The sequence below is a fragment of the Myotis myotis genome, unplaced genomic scaffold (assembly GCF_014108235.1).
Source record: "Myotis myotis isolate mMyoMyo1 unplaced genomic scaffold, mMyoMyo1.p scaffold_m19_p_13, whole genome shotgun sequence".
NCBI classification, from domain to species: Eukaryota; Metazoa; Chordata; class Mammalia; order Chiroptera; family Vespertilionidae; genus Myotis; species Myotis myotis.
Window position 1 is genome coordinate 34,061,773 of NW_023416317.1, and position 22,181 is coordinate 34,083,953.

Sequence of the window (22,181 nt, forward strand, 5' to 3'; positions counted from 1 at the left end):
AAATAGTGTCACAGTGATTCTCAAACAGGAGCAACTTGCCTTCCATCTGACCCCTCATCATCCACCACCAACATTTCGCAATCTCTGCAGACATGTTTGGGTGTCACAACTGGGGGGAGGAGGTGCTACTGGCATCTAGTGGGTAGAGACCAGGAATGCTGTGATAGCCTCTCATGACAAATTATCTGGCCCAAAATGTCAATAGTGTCCACGTATCTGCCCCAGATCAGCCGACTCTGCAGTAACTATTTGGAATACCTCTGTGGCAGTTTTAGGCAATAAGGAGGGGAAATAAATGACCGTGAAAATACTCACCCTGTCTCCTACAGAATTAGGACTGCCTTGTGTCCCCTTCTGTCCGGTTCTACCCTAGAAATACAACAGCCCCCCAAGATCATAAAGCAAAAGGTGCTAAATAAATTAAAAAGGCATCAGCATCAAAACCTCAGGCATTATTAAAAGATAAGAACAAAAGTGTCATTCTAGACTCTTCCTGCATATCAACACTATTGGATATATATCCATTCAAAAGGAGAACGGGATAGCAACATGCATTGCTATTACCAGTTTCCCCACATATCGCCTGCCAGAAACATAGTAATTTTGCCCATAGAAGTGTAACCTCCTACAGACACATGGCTTTTTTCAATGTGAACTTCAGGGGGGTTTGTTCAGTTATAGATGGATTACATATTTTACTAAGTCATTAATTTAGATTTTATTAAAGTAACATAATTAATCAACTCATATAAGTAAAACAGAGCCAATTACTTGTCTTCCTTGTTGTCCTTCAGAGCCCTTTTGTCCTTTGATGTTACTGTTTTGTCCTGGATTACCCTAGAGGAAGATTTAAAAAGAATTTCAGAATAAAAAAATACCAGTTTTGTTTTGTTTTGTTTTTCAAAATGGTACAAAAACTTGGGTTAAGTGATGAGGAGTGTGATGTGAGAAACTTGGGTTAATGCTGAGGGGTGCGAGAAAATCCTCCATATTTGAATCTCATAGATGTTTGAAAAAGTGAAAGTAATAGTTCCCCAAGTTTGAAGGGGGCGTGGCGGTAAATGACAAATGATTAGAGTGCATGCTGAAGCCATGGTGAATTTCCTTTCTCTGTGTTGGCAGTTTCACCGATGCACTAGTCCAACATGCTTATGCCACTCCCTCAATCCTGCAATAAGATTCCCCTGTAATCAACTCCACAAATAGGGAATCTGTGAGATTAGAAACCCAATAAGCAAAAGTATGGGAATTTCCCCACCAAAAGAACTTGAATGTCTCAACCTACATAAGAATGATTAAAGTGGGACTTTAGTTCCCAGTTTGAATTTTGTATGTAATCAGCCCCAATCAGATTTTTCCCTAACAAATAGCCTCTGTCAACCTACCTCCCCCTCTCCTAAGACAGGCTTTTGCCCACGGGTCAGCAGGAGACACAGGGAAAGGGAAGAACTGTAGAACAAGAAATTCAGAGCCAACTGGGCCCTAGTAACTTACAGGATCCCCTGGGAAGCCCCTCTCCCCATACTCTCCAGGGGGGCCTCTGGCACCTGGGCTGCCCTGAAAAAAATAAAATGAGTTTCCCAGTTAGCTTGTAGGAGGTTTCATAATAATATTAAAATGTCAAGTGCTGTGCGTGTTTGGAGGGGAGGAAATCAATCAGATAAAATGATCCATGTTCCTTATCACTTTAATTAATGTGAATTTAATGGTTACATATTGCTACTGGGTACTGTATTGGACATCCCAGCCAGTCTAGCAACTTCTGGCATCTATAATTAAATTGCCAACAGGAGACCTCTACAGGGATGTTCCGTTCTTAACTCAAATTCACTTTTTTTCCAACTAAACTTGCCTAAGCCAGGATCCGTATAGGCATTTGGACTGACCCCTAATTTCCTTCTCCTCTAGTCACCTAGATCTGGATATCTTATGTCCCGGAGTTAGAACCAGGAGGAAATAAGCAAGTTGCTTATGGTGCAGAATTCAGGGAAGCACTCACTCTGCGCATAATGAGGGTTTCCCTAAATTTTGCACATAGGTGTCCACTCCAGTCTAGGCTCTGCCATCTCCTTAACCAATATGTTCTGTTTCTGTTCTCACTGCCATAGCTTTATTTGAGGCTTCATCACTTCTCATCTTGATTGTTACAGATTCGCCTCTTATCTTTGCCTAGCATCCAACACAGCCTCCAGACTACTGCCAAGTAATATTTCTAACATGCAAATCAATTATGATCTCTCTGCTTAAAATCTTTCAAAGGCTCCCTACTCCCCAATGGTTAAAAGCCCAACTCCTCTTCATGGCTCACCAGTGCCTTCCCCATCTTTTCTAGCACCTCTTGAACCTGACCTCCATCTACCTCTTCTCTAATACTCCTACCAGGCAGAACAACTGCAGTGTCCCCAGGCCTCTGTGTCTTCGCTTATGCTGTTCCCTCTGTCTGGAATGCCCTTCCTCCACGTCTTGCTACTTTCTGTTCATCTTCAGCTCAGTGACCATTTCCTCCAGGGAGATTTCCTGAACTCCTTCCCCACCCTGCTGAGTGAGAACCCTTCTCTGGGCTCCCATGCAGATGCCTATAACACGGTCCCAATAACATTCTGTGTTGCCATTAGCTATTGATCTGTCTGTCTCCCCAACTACACTGTAGAATCCTGAGGACAAAGACAGGGTGGTTCATTTCTGCTTGTCTGGTGCATAACTCAGTGCCTGGCACGCCCCAGGTATTAAAAAATATTTGATAAATAAATGTATCAGAACATAAAAGCAGAGCTGCTTGGAACCAAGTAAGCATGTATTAATTCATGAAATGAATTTAAATTTTTAAAGATTATTAACTTTTGAAATGAATCTAAAATTAAAGTTTCACTGTGATTTGCTATACCAAAGTCACCAAAGTAATTTTGCTTTTTCTCTTGCTTTTTTTTTTTTTTTCCTGATGCAATGAAAGCTGCTAGCAGGCGAAAGCATTCATTTGCAGACTCCTGAAAAACATGCCCATAGAACATCTTGCATGCCTTGAGATTTCTAACGGGAAATTCTTAAAAATTACATAGTTACCCACTTGTTCCAAACTGATTGCAGCACCTCTTCTGTGGTAATAAGCCTTCATTATGTAGTTAAGTCAGCTGTCGATTTTATCCCTAATAACCTCTGACACAGCAATTAAGACTGTCTCTCTCACTAAATTCTCCTGCTCTCATAGATTGAAGAGTGTTACCTGAGATCCTGGATCACCTCTTTCTCCCTTTTTTCCAGGAAATCCATGAGAGCCCTAAAATAAGACACGGAAAACAAAATTTCCATTGAAAAAAAAAATATATCAGCCTCCTGCTGGCTTTACGGTACTTGAAGAAAAATGGCTTACCTCCTCCCCGTCCAGGCCATCGATCCCATCTTCTCCCAGTTCTCCCTGAGAAACAAGGACGGGCCGCAATCAGAAAAGGAGGTCCCTGCCACACGCCTATCCGGAAACTCATCCCGCGGGGACATGCAATTTGAGAAGAAACTACAGTACCTTAGATCCAGGCAATCCTCTGACTCCCTGTAAAAGATACAACACCTCTCAGCCACATGGCAAAGACAGCATGAGGATTCCTAGGTTGTTGGAGCAGGAAGGGGCTGCCCCTCTGAAGATAATGATTGTGTATTTCTTTAGTTGCTTTTGGCTCCATAACCACAAAGTGGTTGTAGATGGAATTTACAAAACTCCTTGAGATTACAAATTAAACTATCTGCAGATGAGGAAACTAACAGGTAAGCGGAGAAAGGGGAAGAGAGGGGGGATGAGAAGGAAAGTAGGGGAGGGCGGGGGTAAGGGGAAGAGATCAACCGAAGGACTTGTATACATGTATATAAGCCATACCAATGGACATGGACAACAGGGGGATGGGAGCATGAGTGTGTGTGGGGAGGAGGTTGGGGGTTAATGGGGTGGATGAGGACACATTTGTAATACCTTAACTAATAATAAAAAAAAAAAAAGAGGGGGGATGAAAGACAAAAAACAAGAGAGGGAAGGAAGGGAGGACAGAAGGTGGGGGTGTTGGGGAGAACTTAAAATAACATTCCAGCAGAGCCTTACCTTTTGACCCCATTGCCCTGGACATCCTGCGATCCCTTTGTCTCCTGGGGGGCCAGTGTCTCCTCGCATTCCCTAAGAGAAGGTGCCCAAACAGGAATCCAAAGTGATTCTTATGCCTGAAGCTGCCAACAGTTTACTTTTTGAGAGTGAAGCTGGAGCTCATGGGCACTCTGAGATCTAGGCAAACAAATCCTCCCGCCAACACATTCATTTAACTCTGGTTTCCCCCTCTATTTAAGCATTTTTCCTGTCAACCTTCAGGGCTTCCTTTCAGATCCAAGATCACACAGAGGCAGAGGATGAGCTCAGCCGCTTCACTGCCTCATCACTCGGCACAGCCACAGGTTCGGAAGCCGCCTCACTTTCCAGCCACATTCCAAACACGTGGTAACACACGTTGGTCCTGACCTCTTGTCCAGGGCTGAATGCTGGAAGAGTGAGCATGGCTGATGGTACAGAAGCAAGTGCCAGGGGACTGGAGCTGCGCAGAAGCAGTCGATGGGAAGAGACCCTACTCTAAGCCAGTGCTCATGGGAAGTCCCACCAGGTTAAAGATCCCCAAAGCCTGACCAGCCACATAGGAAGAACACTCAAGGTCATGACACATGCATCTCCCACCAATCCTGCTTTCCCCGGGAAATATGTAAATGCAGGCAAATGCTGCAGTGAAATGAATCTCGAGAAAGACAGTGTTGTGTTCCTTGCAGGCAGGGACCTCCGACTGTCTCGTTCCCCACTGTGCCCTTGTGCCTGGCTCAAACCTGGGTGCAGAGCAGGTGCTAAAGTTTTGCTGTATGGATACATAATTTTTTAGCCATGAGCTTAATTCTCTCCTTCCTGGTAGGTGAGAGGAGAACTGATTTTCCTCTCCCCTGCTTTGCTTTCTTTATTCTGAGGATTATTCCCAGTAAAGCAGGAGGCCTGGCACATGGCCACAGCTTGCTGAGAAGTGCTGAAATGTTCCGGCTTCCCACTGCCTGGCGTCTCAGCCAGCCGTGGGCTCACAGCCAGGCAGTAGCATGACACGAGTCCCCCACACTCCAACCCCTTCGTGCCGACTGGGTGGGCTCCAAGGCCTCTCCGCAGGTACCCGGTGGGTGACTTCAAGGGCTCCCCTAAGTGTTCATTTTGTAAAGTTCGCTCTTAGAAGAATATACAGATGTTTACGGGTGAGGAGACTTAAAGGTCACGAGGTTAAGTATCTTGTTAAGGTTTCACATCTACGTCAGCCTTTGATGTTTGACTCTGGAGACTTGTGCTTTTAATCCTAACTTGCTGCCAAGAATGAGGAGCTGGCTTTCACTCTAAGGAGATGGACAAGCAGGCTGGACACTTCCTGAACTTTTCCCACCCCAAATGGAGCCACCCATGTGGTTTCAGTTCCTCCAAATCCATTTTCAAAATGTGACTGATGAACCAAATGAGAATTCTGGTTTCAGGGTCAATCAGACTGAGATTTGAAAACCTCTGTGAACCATGTAACCGGGATTCCACACCTTGGGGGGCGCTCTGCCTGCTTCCTTTTCCAGATGGGAGTAGAGAGGAGCATACCTCCCAGCTACTGATAAAATAACAACATCAACAAAACACGTAGATGAGCTTGCTCACTCCCCCACAAATAGGTTTAACAAGGGCCTTGTGATTCAGACAAAGAAAAAGGAAAAGGGAAGCTACCACCCGTTTCCCTCAATACTACAAAGAATATTTACCATAAACAAAAAAATCTCACCACCTCTTCTGTAGGAAAATAAAGCTTTCTATAAAACACAAAATCAGTATGTGTGTGTGTGCGGGGGAGCAGGGGAAGATGAGTCACAAAAACTTACATGGTCTCCATCCTCTCCCCTGTGTCCTCTGTTGCCTTTTAGACCTAGAGAACCCTGAGAGGAAAGAAAGAAAAATAGCTTTTAGCCACCTTCCATCAATTCAAACTTGTGCAGTCATTGGGCCTTTTAGTTAGTCCTCCAACTTGGTTGGAGTTTGCGCAGGTGTGGCTGTGAGTGTGGGGAGAGTCCTACAATCACCAGGGAAAGTCTCTCAGAAGGTGGCCCTCCTGATGCTATAGGAGACCGACCTTTGGAATTCCTCTGCAATGCTGGGTGGCCAGGCTAGTCCTGTGACTCGGAGATTTGCACCAAGGAGAGAGAGCGGTGGCCACACAACTCTTTTAGCAGGCAAATGAAGAACACTTCCTAACAGATCGTTTTACTCTCTTCTGCTTGTCTGAGAGCTCAAGGAAGAAGAAGCACTTCTCCCAAGCAAGAGGTCACATACATGGTTCCACTCCCTCATGGCTTACGTGTGGCAAGGATGTCAACTGAGGTTTTTCTTTCCTCCTCCTCAAACACAGGCCCTAGCTCTCTGCTCAGGATAGCTGACCCGAGCAAAGTAACGAGAGAGGAAACTGCGAAGCAAAATGTAACTGGTAAAATGTCCAAGATAAATTATCCTTCCACAGGCATGGGCAATGCTCGACTCAGGAACAAGCATTGTATTTGATCTCTTAAAATAGGACAAACCAGACGCTCTTAATTGTGACATTTAAAACCCACTTGAAAAAGTGCATAGAAGTAAATAAAATGTCAAGGTCATAGCTTAATTATTATAAAGTAAACATCTGTATAGCCACTACCTAGGCCGAAAAAACCAGACACAGTGCCCATCCCAATCACCAACCATTCCCACCCTCACCCCAGGGAGAATACTTCTGACTTTTATAAAAAATACCTCCTTGCCCTTATTATGCTCTACTACTCCTTCATCCTTAGACACTATAGGTTAGTTTTGCCTGTATTCAAATTTCTATTCTGTTTTGCTTTTTTTGGCCATTACTGTGTTTATAACATTTATTCATGCAGCCCATTCATTTCCAATACTTTGGAGCATTCTATTGAATGAAAATACCATAATATACGTATCTATGTTATTGTTATGCAATTGATCTTTTGTAATTCATTTTCTAAAGGGCTATTCATCTGCAATGCTATGCTCTTTTAGCAGTTCAATTACATTCCATTGCTGATGAAGTACAACTTTCCCCATTATTTTAACATTTCTTGCCACCTTTTTAAAAATTTTATTAAATTTATTGGGTGACACTGGTTAATAAGATGATACATTTCAAGTGTACAACTCTATAATACATCATCTGCCTATTGCTTTGTATGTTCACCACCCAAAGTCAGGTCTCCTTTCATCATCCTGTATTTGACACCCTCTACCCTCTTCTCCCTTCCCCCACTTCCCTTCCCCTCTAGTAACTACCATATGGTTGCCTATGTTTATAAGCTTTTTATTTGTTTGTTCATGTGTGCTTTCGATTTCATATCCCACATATAATATATGGTTCTGTAACTGAATGAGAGAAGATATTTGCAAACAATACTTCTGATAAGTAGCTAATATTCAAAATATATAAAGAATTCATACAACTCAACAACAACAAAAATCAAACAACCCAATTTAAAAATGGGCAGAGTATTGAACAGACACTTCTTCCAAGAAGACACACAAATGGCCACCTTTCAAAATGCCTGAAGTGGGTAAAAAGTATAAATTGCAAAATCAAGAAGCAATACCACCAAGGACATATAAGAGAAGGGGGGGGGGGGTATTCTTATAGCAGCATCAAAAGTAGGCTCTTCTGAACCAGCTCCTACGCCATAGATGTCACACAAATGCCCAGGGACAATGACATCAGCATCAAATGGGGTTGCAAATTCAACCATTCAGTCTCAGTCCCACCCACACCAAACCCAGGCCCATTAAGTTAAATAGTTTCATCTGAATGACACCTTCAAGCCTTGCAGTCCTCGGGTCCCATGAGGTCCTGGATTCCCTGGACACTTGCAAAATGCACAGCAGCATGTCCTCTCTGCAATGTTTCCCTGGAAAAAAAAAAAAGCAGACTCGAGTGAGCAACAACTGTCACAAACTTCATTACATAAGAACTATATTCTCACAAATCAAAATCCACCACCTACAAATTCATGCTCTCTTTGGGGCAGGGGCCACAGACACTAAGAGGTGCTTTTTGACTGAACACTTTCAGTGGTTCTCAACCTTCCTAATGCCGTGACCCTTTACTACAGTTCCTCATGTTGTGGTGACCCCCAATTTCATTGTTACAAATTGAACATAATGAAAGCATAGTGATTAATCACAAAAACAATATGTGATTATATATGCGTTTTCCGATGGTCTTAGGCAACCCCTGTGAAAGACCCCAAAGGGATCGCGACCCACAGGTTGAGAACCGCTGCTTTAGATAGAGAAGGTACCAGATTAGCAGCAACTGCATTGGCAATGCACCCTCTCCAAAAAAGTGACTTCTATTTATAGAAGGAGCCCACTGCATAGATGGTCACAGGTCAAGTTTGCACAAGACTGGTTGGTTCCTAGTTGAGTCTCCTGTTTTGGAGGGTTTCTGTAGCATAAAGTGTTGGTGGTATTTCTTATTTGATTAGGGATTGGTTGGTTTTCTAGTTCCCTATGCATTCATTTGGTTAAATAACAAAGGATAAAAATGCGTGTAAAAACAAAAATTCAGCACGCTGACCTTTCACACTTTTTTTATATACTAAAGGCCATGTACTGAATTTAGGGCAAACAAGGCAGTCTTTGGAAATACTCATCAAAATTCCAATTTTGTTCCTACTATATTTTGAATAACTGGATTTTTGTTGTTGTTGTTCAAAAACTCACCAGATACTGTGATAGCATTTTACCCAGGTCTCTATTTCCAATGGTCAGGTGAGTCCTGTAATCAAATCCTTTTCCAAATTCAAAACTGGAGAACTCATCATGAGCAATTGGGTTCAGGGACACTACCAGCAAAGCGTCAAGACCTATGCAGTAAAAATGACAGATATAAAACCAAAGGAATTGCTCACACACAAAAAAAAAGAAGAAGAAAAGCCACTCAGTGAACATTATTCAAAGAATCAGAAAGTGTGGAAAAACGTAAGAGGAAGCAGTGCTCTTGGCATACTAAGAATGTAACAGCAGATTTGCCGGCATTGTCAATACACAGACTAGGTACCCACAGATCCTCAACTCCAGGATGAAATTTCCCAAGAGAAAGTATGCAAGAGAAACTATTTACAAATCTACAGAAAAACACTAACAGAAAACTGTTTAACATCTCACCACCAATTTTAATGCAATTCGTATGTGTTTGAAAGTAATTTTTAAGAAAGGGCAAAGTTCTTGTTCATCTTCCAAGTGTTTGACTGAATATAAATTAATGATAGTTCTCAAGTCATCTCCATGGCCAAACACCCTTGGGAGCCTAGGCCCTGGGAGCCTGAGGAAAGCCCAGGGTAATTCAGTACCAGCTGAACTCTTGATCACACCCAGGAGTTCTTTATTCATTTACTCACTCATTCAGTTTTTAATTAATTCATTAGTTCATTTACTCTATCTATCCTTTCATTAGACAAATATTTCCTTATTAGAAGCCTCTTATGCACTAATCATTGTACCAGGGATACAAGAGGTATGGTCTACTAGAAGAGGTGGACAAGAGTCAGATAGTTGCTCTGAGAGGGAACGCCAGGGTGCTATGGAAGCCTAAATGAGAAGCTCCTAACTCATTTTTGGAAGGTCATAGAAGGTTTCTGCAAAGAACTGATATCTAAGCTGATCCTAAAAAAATGAATGGAAGTTGTTCAAAAAAAAGTATTAGAGTTGGAAGGTGGAGAGAAGATGGGGGTGGGAGCCTGAGTGTGGGAAAAGTTCTAGACAAAAGAAAAGAGCATATGCGAAGACTGGGAAGATGGGGCTGTGAAGTACATTGGAGGACTAATAGAAAAGGTTCTGTATGCTTGGGACACTGAGTGTGAGGAGTGAGGGGAAGCTGGCATGGGAAGCAGGACCAGATCTTGCAAAGCATCATGGGCCATACTAAGGAATTTGATATTCCAAGATCAGTGTGAAGGTCTTGAAGGGATCTGAGAAGGGAGGGAGACACAATCCACCAGTAAAGCAAGACATGTTGTGGCCTCTAGGGAGGTTGCCCATGGAAGCTGAACCCAGAAGCCAGTCTCAAACTATGTCCCCCATTCAACAGTGGAGCCTCTGTCACTGTACATTACTCTCAACTTCTGCATTTAGCTTCCAGTTCAGCCGGAAACTATGACATGGACAGGGACTATACGGTGAGAAGTGCTTTTCAAAATCCATGTTGTGATCTTTCACATGGAAAATCAAAAGTAATAGGCAATGTCTTAGGTTCTCTAGAAGCAGAATTTGAGAGAGGAATGTGTGTTTGTGTGGTTTACTGAGGGAGAGAGAGAATGCAGAAAGGGAAGGGGAAGTTGTAAGCAAGGATGTGCTTCAGTAAAGTCTTCACCTTGGCCTGATTCATGAGAAAATAAAGTGTATCAGACTTAGCCTTGGGCTTTTGCATCCCTATATCAATGACTGTCCCCCTTCCACACTCAGGTGGGACATGGTACAACTGCACCTTCCCTCCAAGCATCATGTGATGGTTCAGGTCAGTCAAGGCCTCACATATGTGGAAGGTCATAGATGTAGGGACTTGGCCACAGCATCTACAGCATTTGGCGGGGGAGGGGGTGAGTGTGTGGGCAGGTCAAGGGGGTTTGGGCAAGGCACCAATATTACAGCATCTTCTACAAATGGCTGGACAGATCCCAAGATCTAGAGCACCTAAATAGGGTAGAGATTTCTCAGCACATTACATGCTTAATCATTTAAATTTTCAACTCAGTACGTACCTGCTTCTCTGAGACTGTCTGATTGGTTTTCAAGCATTGTGATGCTTTCACTCCCAAGACCATCTGAAAAGATGAGTAGCACCTAAAGAAAGCAGAAAGCAGAGAATAGGAGAATGTGAAAATGAAATATGTAATTGGGAGGGAGAAACATATGAGAGCATGCTGAGATGGGAGATAGACTGCAACATGGATACCTGTCCGCGGGATGCATTTTTATTCTCAAACGTGTCCCACAGCCCCTGTAAGAACTGTGCATTCAGATGAGTTGGCCCATTGACGGTGACTTGCAGCAGGTGTTCAAATATTGCTTCCTGGTAGATTTGGAACTTGGCAGGGAATGCTTGATCATTGTTCACCTTAAAGGCCACATTCACGTGTGTCTCTGCGCCTGCCTTACAGCTCACCCCCCTGATGGAAGTGATGTCTCCTAAGATGCTTGGGAGGTATGATTCCAGCCGGGGGTGGCCATGGAACAATGGCTGCCCAGGCAGGTGAGTGGACATGTCAAACCCAACCACTATGTCCACAACGCAATCTGGAGACCAAGGGAAACAAAGTCAGATTAATGAGCAGAAAACAAGGAAGGGCAGATAGGGCAAAAAAAGAGAGTGGTCATGGCCCAGGGCTGGAGGGTCTCTAGTACCCAAGAAGTGTCCAAGAAGGAAGACCAACACGTAACACCGGTGTTTCCTCTAACACAAGTTCCAATACTATTTGAGTTTTCAATCATGGTTCAATCTAATGCTCAGGGGCTGCCTTTGGGTGTGTGCGTACTCGCACATTTTCTTCTCTTAATGAGGACATATTATGACTCATATTATCACCACATATTAAATATGTGAATTTTCCTTAGGGATTATTGATTCCAGATGTCACAGATTCAAAGGCCAGGTTGGGTAATGTAATGTAAATGAGTCAAGTGGGCAGAGAGTGAAGAAAATGAATGGGGAGCCATGACCCATCTGTTCTCTGTTCAGCTCCAACTGAGAGCAGCCATGTGGGAAATGAGGCTCAATGTTGTCAGATCATCTGATTTTTTTCAAAGGAAAGCCTGAAATCTACATTTTTAATGTAAATTAAAATGCAGATTTTAATTAAAAAAATTTTAAATTAAAAGCTATTTTTAAAAGCTGTCAAATGATTTAACAAGTTGTTGACACTGGACAGGACAAACACAATTCAGATGCCATTTGATCACCACTGACCCTGTCCACCTGCTCATTGTACACAGAAGGAGACAGCAATTCATGGAGGTCCCTGCAACTAACCAGAGTTAGACCCTGGCTTTCCGATTCCAGGTCCACTGCTCTCTCCATCACTATAATCTGCCTCTAGTCGAGCATCCAAATGGGACGTAAAAGGTCTGGAGAGCTTGGAAAGACATCACATTATCTGAAAGAAGTGGTTTCAACCATGACAACTATAGAAATAGAAGCATTCTGAGGAATATCTACAAATTCCACAAAATGTTATTTACTGCTGCTTCCTGATGCCCTGTTCTCCCAACTCCCAGCCCTGAGTACAGAACCCAAGTTCCACATGGCTACTCTCAGCTGGAGCTGAACAGCGACATTCCCACCAGATGGGTCATTGCTCTCCATTCATTTCCTCACTCCCACCCCCACCCCCACCCCCGCCCCCATGGCTCAGTTACATTACCCAGCTGGGTCTTTGCGGCCATTTGTGTTTGTGACCTCTGAAAATTAAATAATCCATAAGGACATTTCAAATCTTTATTATGTTAGGATTTTATAAATGCCATCATTAAAGGAAGAACACACATATGTGCTCATATAGACACACACACAGAGAATCCCTTACAAGACAGTTTAACAAAGTTAAAAGAGTAAAACTTCCCATGAATAAGTATTTTTTTTACTTAGTTCCTACTGGATGCAGGGCTTTGTTCTAGGACTTCCAGAGTGGAAATATACTGAGTGACCAGATTATTATGACCAGCCAGATTATTATGACCACCCCATCAGTACTTCATTGACACTTCCAAAAATACTAAATACTGAAAACTTCCTAAGCAAATACTCTCAAGGTTTTATCATTATTATTATTTGCATAACGAATTCACTTCATTGTACCAATGGGGTGGTCATAATAATCTGGCCACTCAGTGTATAGGAATAGGAGACTGAATTCCAGATGCTAAGAGGAACATAAATGCTGGATTGCAGGGAGGGGACAGGCTGACTAAGGGACACAACCTGTCTCTGATGGAGGCGGACTGATCCCAATTTTCTGGGAGGCAGAAGAGAGGACTATTCTCACTGCACACTATTCTAAAACTATGTTCTGCTAGAGCGAGGCCACAAGACACCCTGGGAAATGGAGAACTGGAAAGATGCAATTAAATGAAAAGAAATAAAGGGCAAGGGAACACTTACTGGTTTCCCCACAGCTCTTGCAGATTTCCCGGACAATCCTTTTTTTCACCTCCACATTCTTTAATTTATTAAAGTCTTGAAAGGTGATTATTTTTTCAGAATTGCCTGTTATCGGTAGAAGCCGTGCTTTATGAATATGTCCTATGCCTAAAACCAGGATACAAATGCCAAGGTCTTTCAGGACTTTTACTGCATCTGCCACATTATCTTGGGGATCCCCAGATGTGATCACAACCAAAGTTTGAGGGACACCAGCATTTCTTCTCCCACCAGCATATGGATCAAACATAAACCTCACTTTTTTAAGGGCCGAGTTGATATGCGGAGATCCATTGCTTTTGGTGATATTTTGAATTTGAGTCTTCCACTGGGGTTTAGTCAGAAAGTTGTCCAACTCAATCATTTCTTGGTAGCGGCTCCCAAACTGAGCCATCCCAATTTTTATTGCTTGCGACTGAATGTCAAAATTATCAATTAAGTCTGACAAGAAAGTTGTCAGGGTAACAAACTCTGAGTCAGATACCATGTCAGAGCCATCACAGAGGAAAATCACATCAGCTTCTCGGGTGTTACAGGCTGCAATTGGAAAAAATTAATCAATTACTTTCCTCATGAATCACTCTAGATTTCCCCTTTACTCAAATATTCAAATTGCTTTACTAAATACCCACATTAGTAGCAAATTGAGATAAATTAACAGAAGAGAGAATCACTGATTGCCTCTCAAAGAGGCAATAGCAAGGTGGAGAAAGGTAATAGACTTTGTTTCAAATTTTATTTATATGATTCATTTGACAATAAAAGCTACTCAGGGAAAAGAAAGTCTAAAATGTTTTTGGCATACACTAACAGTTAATATTAATGAGCACCTTATGAGCAGTTATTCTAATTTTATAGATACAGAAATAGAATTCAGAGATTAAATAACTTGACTAAAAATACACAATTACTATCCAGGGAAGCTGGTACCTGAACCTCTCAATCCTTTGTATCCTTAAATTCTGTACTTTAAAATTTTTTAAATAATTTAAAAAATGTTAAAATAATACCACCCAAATATTAAAACTTCATGGAACAAGTGCTAATGGTTAGTAAACAGGATATAGAATCATCTTCCTGAAGTCCAATGTGAAATGCCCCATAACCAAGAAATGACCCTCCCTACTCAAATGCAATGACTTGAGTAGGGACAGCACTAAAGTGGTTACTAAAGGTAGTTGAGACAATGGGATGCCTACTGTCACACAATTCCTTGCAAGGGCAGTATAGTATGCCCAGTGATGGCTGTCCTGATAGACCCTCAAGGAAGGATCTGCTGCACAGACCTGCTATCTACCTGTGGGAGTGTGGTCAGCTGACAGCCTCTAATTGTCAGCTCCTTCATGGACAGCCTCATTGCAGAGTGATGCCTTGCCAAAGACCATACCCGTAGCAGGACAGCCCACATCTGGGTACTAAGTGAAAAGGGCATATAAAGACCTAGCTGCTTCAGTCTGGTGCAACTCTGATGGGCAATACTCACTAGAGCTTCCTGCCAGGTTTGAAGCTTTGTCAAGCATGCAGCACTGTTTGACTTCTGCCCATCCTACTTTCCCCTTTCCTTAAATTCCTTGCATCCCAAACTCAACCTTAGCGTCTACCTCCCAAAGGTAGGCATGTGAGATGAGACTAAAAAATATTGCCAAGAAAAGACTGTAGTCCTTGCAATGTACTAGATTTGGTGGGAACCCAATAGAAACAAGAGGCCAGACCTGCCCAAGGAGCTCATAGTCTTCTGACAGACACAGATAAAAACTAGTAAATAAGTTCTACCTGCTACCATCAGGAGGGATAGAAAGTACAGGAGTTGGGGGATACTATGGGTGTTGGATCAGGAAATTAGCAAAGGCTGAAACATACCACACAGGTTACATGGAGCGGGGGAATGTGTGGGGCTGGCATGTTTGTGGTGGATAGAATGGTGCATGCAAAGATGTGAAGGAATTTCAAAATGACAGGAGAGATTCTGAAGAGGGGAAGGACAATAGATGAGTTAGAGAGGAGGGCAGGTACCAAATGGAACACAGGGGCTTAGAAATTGTCAACTGTAAGCAGAGCAGTGACAATCTAGTGAGTATTAGAAAGATGGCAATATGGATGGCATGGAGACCAGGTTTCAGGGTGTGTGTCCTGGGATAGGACAGAACAGGCAGCAGAATCAAGATGGTCCCAGTGCCTTGGAGAAGTCATACTTTTTTTCTTAGTTAAAGATGATACTATCATTCGGTGTCTGACACCAAGAAGATGAATGTATTGCTTACATAAGTCAGGTAGAGCTATGGTGGTGAGGCATAGTTTCATTCTGCACAGCAAATGCTGACCTGACATGGGATTAGGGGTAAGATTCTGTTTGGGGTTGAACTGCTACAGGTGTGGGAGATGGGTTAATGTCAGTATTAGAAACATAATTGTGTTGGATTCATAAGTACATTTCAAACTGGTAGAGAGTAAAGAAGAATGGAGAAAAGGAAGAAGAGAAGGGAGTCTGCAGGAAGGGAGTGAAAAAGAAAAGAAGAACGGAAATTAGTTGATTGATTCATTTGCCAGGTTTGAAAGACTGGACCAATACACAGCCAGGATTCTCACCTTCCATGGAGGCATTGCTTGATGGCTTGTCAACCTCTGCTGCTTTGAGCTCAAGAGGCAAATCTCACCCTCTCCTCACTCAGCTGTGATGCCTCCAGCCTACCCTAACCCAATGGTTTGAGTACGCATTGAGGTACAAAAGAACCCCAGGCTGTTCAAAGTACCTGACAGCTCCAAACTGAACTCGTCCCCTTCACTCCTTGTTCCTAGCAGCTAGTCTCCATTATCCCACATTGAACTCCCACATTCTTCCCTCTGCACCAGTGGCCCTCATCCATAAAGGCACAGTACAAAAAAAAAGCATAGTAGACCACTTGAACTTCCTATGGCCCTGTAGAATGCCTAGAACCCCATTCAGAAGACCCTGGATCTTTGAAGACAAAAAGTTATCTGTTTAAACCATGAAACTCTCCCCTTGAGTTTGGCCTAAAACTGATGCCCAGTGGCTGCACTGAGACCACTAAATAAATGGAGCAGCACACAATAGCCAGGAAATGGGCAAGGTGAATATGATCTAAAAGAGAGCTCCCTTCCGCCGAGAAAAAGGCAGCAGGTGCCAAGGCAGCAAGGAATGCTTCTGAAACCTTCTATCATCGCTTCAATTTGTACTGTGGTGGGAAGAGACTTTTAGGACCTTGCTCAACCAATGCTTTTATTTTAGAGATGAGATGTGGCCTAAGAAGAGAAGTGTTCGGCCCACAACACCCTGGTAACGGGAAGCCAAGACATCATTTATGTTCTGCTTACATTTTTAATTCTACCCCCATAGAAAGTTTAAAGATTACAGCCCTAACCGGATTGGCTCAGTGGATAGCGCATTGGCCTGCGGACTCAGGGGTCCCAGGTTCGATTCCGGTCAAGGGCATGTACCTTGGTTGTGGGCACATCCCCAGTAGGGAGTGTGCAGGAGGCAGTAGATCGATGTTTCTCTCTCATCGATGTTTCTAACCCTCTATCCCTCTCCCTTCCTCTCTGTAAAGAATCAATAAAATATATTTTAAAAAAAAAGATTACAACTTACGCTCTTGTGCATTGGTACACATAGTTTCTTGTATAGGCAAGGTAATATCTTTAAGTTTGTCAAAATCACGTACATGGATAGTATTGTTTTTATTCCCTGCCATAGTCTCAAGTTCATCTTGGTTGGCCTTATCTACACCCACTGCGTAGATGATGATGCCTTTGTCTCTTAATTTTGATGCTGTGTCATTGAGCAAGTTTCGGTCATGGGATTCCCCATCGGTGATGATGACCAGCATCTGCTTCACATTTTGCTTGATGCGGCTGCCGTGTTCCTCCGTGAACAGGATGTTTGTGTGATCGAGAGCCCTGGCAGTGTAGGTACTTCCACCGGCGCTCCTGCGCCTCCTCAGATTCTCAACGACTCCTGATCGGTTTGAATACGTATTGAGGTAGAAGAGAACCTCAGGCTGGTCAGAGTACTTGACAGCTCCAAACTGCACTCGGTCCCGGCCAACATCCGCTTTACTCACCAAATGGACAGTCAGGTTAATCATGCTTTCTTGCTGATGTGGAAGTATGCTGCCTGAGTGATCCAGCACGAACACAACGTCCAGCCGTCTGATACTTTTACAAACTGAAAGAAGAAGGAAGCAGGCGTCACAAACTTCCCACAGGGTATCCTACACAGACAGCTGAGAAGGGGAGCAAATGAACATTTGCCATGAGCCTACTGTGTGCCAAACACTGAAACTCAGTTCGTGGAGGTGACTGTTGCCATCTTGCAGAGAAAAAACTGAGGCTCAGAAATGTACAACCTGCCCAGCTCATGCTTCCAAGGACAAGTGTGCCCTTATCTATAGGACTCCACTAGCGGTGGTTCTTATGCCACACCACTCTTTCCTACCTCATTAGCACGTCTCATGCCTTTTGCTAAGCAGGCTTTCAACTGGAAGGAAATGTCAGAAGGTAGTTAGTTCAAAGTCAATATGATGGTGAGACATGACTGATGTTTGCCAACCTGGTCTGCTGTTTTAAACAGCTCGGGGTCTCATTGTATAATCTGGGATTTTTATCGTATTCCTTCTGGCTCCAGCTACCTTCTGATAGGCAAACTTTCCCATGTGTACCACACCCTCACCACATTTATTTGTGCTCCTTCCTCTGACCTCCTGAATTACAACTCAGAAAAGGAGTGGCCCCAAGCTGGGGTAAATGTAAGGCTCCTCTCACCTCATTCCTAGCTCTAAGCCCTCCTTCCTGCACATTAGAAGCTAAGTGACTATTCAGGCTGGGTCACCAAAGTGTGGATTTTCTCTCTTCTCTTCCCCTTCCCTCAGTAACATAAGCACCTGCTTTCCCAAGGTTGGCTTTCTCCATTTTCCACCTGCCTATCATGCCTGCAATTCTTATTACTGGCAATGAGGTCTCAAATTTTCAAGTCTAAGACTCTGTGGGTGAGCCCAACCTATCTATGTAGGAACCCAGGGAAAGAACCCAGGTTTCTACAGATATAGGAACTGAATCATAAATATTTATCGCCGGGCCTAGCCAACAATGAGATTGGTGACTAGTCATGACTTGATAATATTTTAGGAGTCTTTCTAATGTATGAGTCAGCTGAAATTTCACCTTACGCTATAGACAGGGCCTCCACAAACATGTTTATCAACATGAAGAAATGACAGGAAGAGTCCTGTGGATTTCAAAGGTGGGGCTGTGGTCTTAAGGTAAACCATTCTTAGAATGTCTCTCAACATTACCAGAATCACTGTCATTCTTAGAAAAAGAAAACACTCCAAGTAAGTTGTTAAGAGATAAATCTCAACACCATTGTCTAAAACTCATAGTTTATACTGATATATCTTATTTGTTATCTTCCTGAAAATTTCAAACACATAATTCTGAAGTATGAAGCCCAAAGGAGGTCTCTATGTTGCCAGGGGAACAATATATAGCAAAGTTATTAATACTTTGGTTTGTTCTCTTGTATCCAAAACACAGGTGTTTTTAGTCTTAGATGTGGACTTATTTCCAGTTCTCATTCAAGAGTCATTAAAGTTGACGGGCTGAAACTGAAGGTTGCTCCATATAATTTAAAAAGGACTACAATCTATAATAATAAAAGCATAATATGCTAATTAGACTGGACAGCCAAACAACCTTCTGGACGTCATTCTGGATGTCCTTCCTGACAAAGCAAAGGGGGCCGAGGCAGAGGCAGTTAGGGGCAATCAGGCAGGCAGGTGAGTGGTTAGGGATGATCAGGAAGGTAGGCAAAGGGGTTAGGAGCCAGTGGTCCCAGATTAGGAGAGGGATGTCCTAAACCGGCAGTCAGACATCCCCCGAGGGATCCTGGATTGCGAGAGGGTGCAAGCTGCACTGAGGGACCCTCCCTCCATGCACAAATTTCATGCACGAGGCCTCTAGTTTATAAAATAAAAATGATGATTCACCCAAGCAATCATAAAAAAAGGTAACACATTAAAATTTCCCAAAGGGAAAGATACATGGACAGGCAAATGTAAAATATCTAGCTGATAGAGGTTAAGAATAATAATGTAAAATAATAAAAATACACACAATATCTTAAAATACAGAGGGGTTGTTGGGGAGGGGGTGTTTAGGGTACTGAATTTGATATAACTTGACAAATTTGTATTTCTTATTACTTACTGCTTAACAATGGTGTAGAAACAATTCTGGAGAATCATTTGGTATTAAAAATTGGCTCTGGAAAATCTAGGTATGCAGGTACTAAGGAGTTGAAGTTTACTGTAAAATTCTGCAACCTTCTTGGAATGTATTTGAAGTCACCAAAGCCAGATTATTTTGTTGCCAAAGTAGCTGACAAAGCTGTTCATCAGGAATATCCTTGGAGGTCATGGGTGTTTCAATATAACATAGATAACACCAAAACGTAACACCAAAGTCCAGTTAGAGGCCAAGGTCCAGAGTACAACCCACTGTTCACCCCACTATAAAGCCAACAGCTCATATCCTTGAGTCCTGAAGGATAACAGGGCCACTTACCATAACGAGCACACACTTGGGAGAGAAGTTTACTTTCTATGTCCTTTAGATGATCGAACGTCTCAACATGGAAGACCAGGCTGCCATCCCCACTGATCTCCTCTAGCTGAGTCCTATTGGCACCATACACCCCCACAGAGATGATGATCACATCCTTGTCCCGAAGAGCTCTTGCAGGTTCTCCCACATCATCCTGTGCTTTTCCATCCGTGATCAGAATGAGAAACTTTTTGACTCCAAGACGGGCTCCCTTGGGATGGGTGAAATATTCATCTACAAAGGTTAGTGCCTCTCCAGTCATAGTGTTTTGGCCAATGGGAGACATTCTGTCTATTGCATCAGAAATTTCTTTTTGGGTAAAGTATTTATTAAGCTGGAACTCTTCCTTACTCTTAGTACTGAATTGAACGACGCCAATTTGAGTTTTGTCTGGACCAATTTGAATATTAGCTGACATGTTCCTCATGAAGGTTTTCATTGTCTTAAAATTTTTCTCTCCTATGCTTCCAGAGCTGTCCACCAGAAACATGATGTCAGCCTTCATGTCTTCACATCCTGCAAGTTATAAAAAAGATTAGAAACAAGCTGGGCTGACAAGCTTCTCAGAATATGTAGAAACAATAAATCATAAATAAATGCATTAATTAGAAAACATGGAAAATTAACTCCAGCAACTGCTATTGCTTTGAAAAATTTTATGCACTTCTTTAGCAAAAGTCTGCTGACCAGAACCTTAAATCAGAAATCCATTGAAGATTATCCAGGAAGTTTTAAGAAAAAAATGTAACTTCCAAAGTGTGTATTCATTTATTCATGCATGCATGCATCATTCATTTATTCATAATTTATTCATCTTATATTTCTTGAAGTATATGAAATGTCAATTCTCAAGCTATGTGTTAAGGATGTAACAGTGATTTTTTTAAAAAAGGAATCAGAGAAAAAGTAATCAATTTCCTACACTCCTGGGACAAATATTTCAATGTTTCAGTCTGAAAAAAATTAAGTAGCCCGGCCAGAATGGCTCAGTGGTTGAGCGTCCACCTATGAACCAGGAGGTCACGGTTTGACTCCTGGTCAGGGCACATGCCTGGGTTGTGGGCTCAATCCCCAGTGGGGGGGTGCAGGAGGCAGCCGGTCAATGATTCTCTCTCATCAATGATGTTTCTATGTCTTTCTCCCTCTCCCTTCCTCTCTGAAATCAATAAAAAAATATTAAAAAAATTAAATAATCTTTACATATTAAAAGTGTGCCAGTGTTCAGGGCCTGCAAGAGATGTACTGCAGCTCCTCACATTGGTCCAGGACCTCCTCCCTTGAGATGACCTGAGACACAATCTCCTTTATGTTTCCTGAAACTCTTTTGCTTCTCTTGACATCAACCCCAAAAATCATTGGAGACTTTTACTCTTATACTCTAAGACTAACCTCTGTCCACAACATTTCCTCCCATAACAGGGAGAACAATGAACAAAATGTGATTTAGGATATTGTTATGAATGCTACTTATTTGCTTACTCATGTTACTTTTTGTTTGAGTGACTCAGAGAAAATTCCAACACATTTTTCACTTTTGTAAGTTTGAATGAGAATTCTTTTCCTTTCCTCGCCAGTGGACAGCTTAACTGACTCCTGTAATAGTACCTTTTATGTAACACTTACTACACAAGGCACTCCTGTAAGTGCTCCACATGCATCATTACCTTTAAGCTCCACAACAAGGTTACACACAAGGGACCAATGCAGGTAGACAGTAAGGAGCCTGTTCCAGGCCCACAGCTAAGTGATAAAGCTGGGGTTGAATTTGGACTCTTTTACTCCAGCATCCCTTCTCCTATGCCTCTCAGTAGACAATATTTTCATGTGCTGATACTAGCAATCAACACATACCATCTTCAGTTAGTGAGTGGCTATTCTTCATAAGACAAATAATAGCCAGGTACAGGAATTTGAAAATTTGTTCTTCCTAACTTTTGTTACATAATTTGTTCAGAGCAAAAATATAAATATGAGTTATAAATAAAAATAAATAATAGTTACATATCAACTAGGATATGCATTCATAATAGAGGAACAATGGTTGGTGTGTATTATGCTGAACCGATAAGAATTCCCTGGTGTAGGTATTACCCTCAGAGGAGGAAGTTTGAGGTTCAAGTAGAAAAGTGAGTGGAACCCTAATTTACCTAAAGCCAGAGCTCATTTTCTTTCTGCAGATGAGTATATCTGCCTCAATGAGTGCATGTGCGTGTCCGGGCGGGCGCACACGTGCGCGCGCGCGCGCACACACACACACACACACACACACACATACACGCGCGCGCGCGCGCGCATGCGTAATAA

At 42.5% G+C, this 22,181-nt stretch overlaps 1 protein-coding gene across 3 annotated transcripts in view; it reads right to left on the minus strand.

The window, feature by feature from the left end:
• COL6A5 (collagen type VI alpha 5 chain) overlaps positions 1 to 22,181 on the minus strand; it is a 102,779-nt gene that overhangs the window by 50,791 nt on the left and 29,807 nt on the right. For all 3 annotated transcript variants that reach the window (XM_036332646.1, XM_036332647.1, XM_036332648.1), the window contains 15 exons: positions 19,839 to 20,393; positions 16,867 to 17,442; positions 13,221 to 13,796; positions 11,019 to 11,359; positions 10,825 to 10,906; positions 8,789 to 8,931; positions 7,879 to 7,971; positions 5,911 to 5,964; positions 4,085 to 4,156; positions 3,518 to 3,544; positions 3,368 to 3,412; positions 3,221 to 3,274; positions 1,495 to 1,557; positions 772 to 837; positions 316 to 369 (listed from right to left, as the gene is read on the minus strand). In XM_036332646.1, coding sequence (XP_036188539.1) covers positions 316 to 369; positions 772 to 837; positions 1,495 to 1,557; positions 3,221 to 3,274; positions 3,368 to 3,412; positions 3,518 to 3,544; positions 4,085 to 4,156; positions 5,911 to 5,964; positions 7,879 to 7,971; positions 8,789 to 8,931; positions 10,825 to 10,906; positions 11,019 to 11,359; positions 13,221 to 13,796; positions 16,867 to 17,442; positions 19,839 to 20,393 — 2,801 coding nt within the window. The remainder of the gene's footprint in view (positions 1 to 315; positions 370 to 771; positions 838 to 1,494; positions 1,558 to 3,220; positions 3,275 to 3,367; positions 3,413 to 3,517; positions 3,545 to 4,084; positions 4,157 to 5,910; positions 5,965 to 7,878; positions 7,972 to 8,788; positions 8,932 to 10,824; positions 10,907 to 11,018; positions 11,360 to 13,220; positions 13,797 to 16,866; positions 17,443 to 19,838; positions 20,394 to 22,181) is intronic.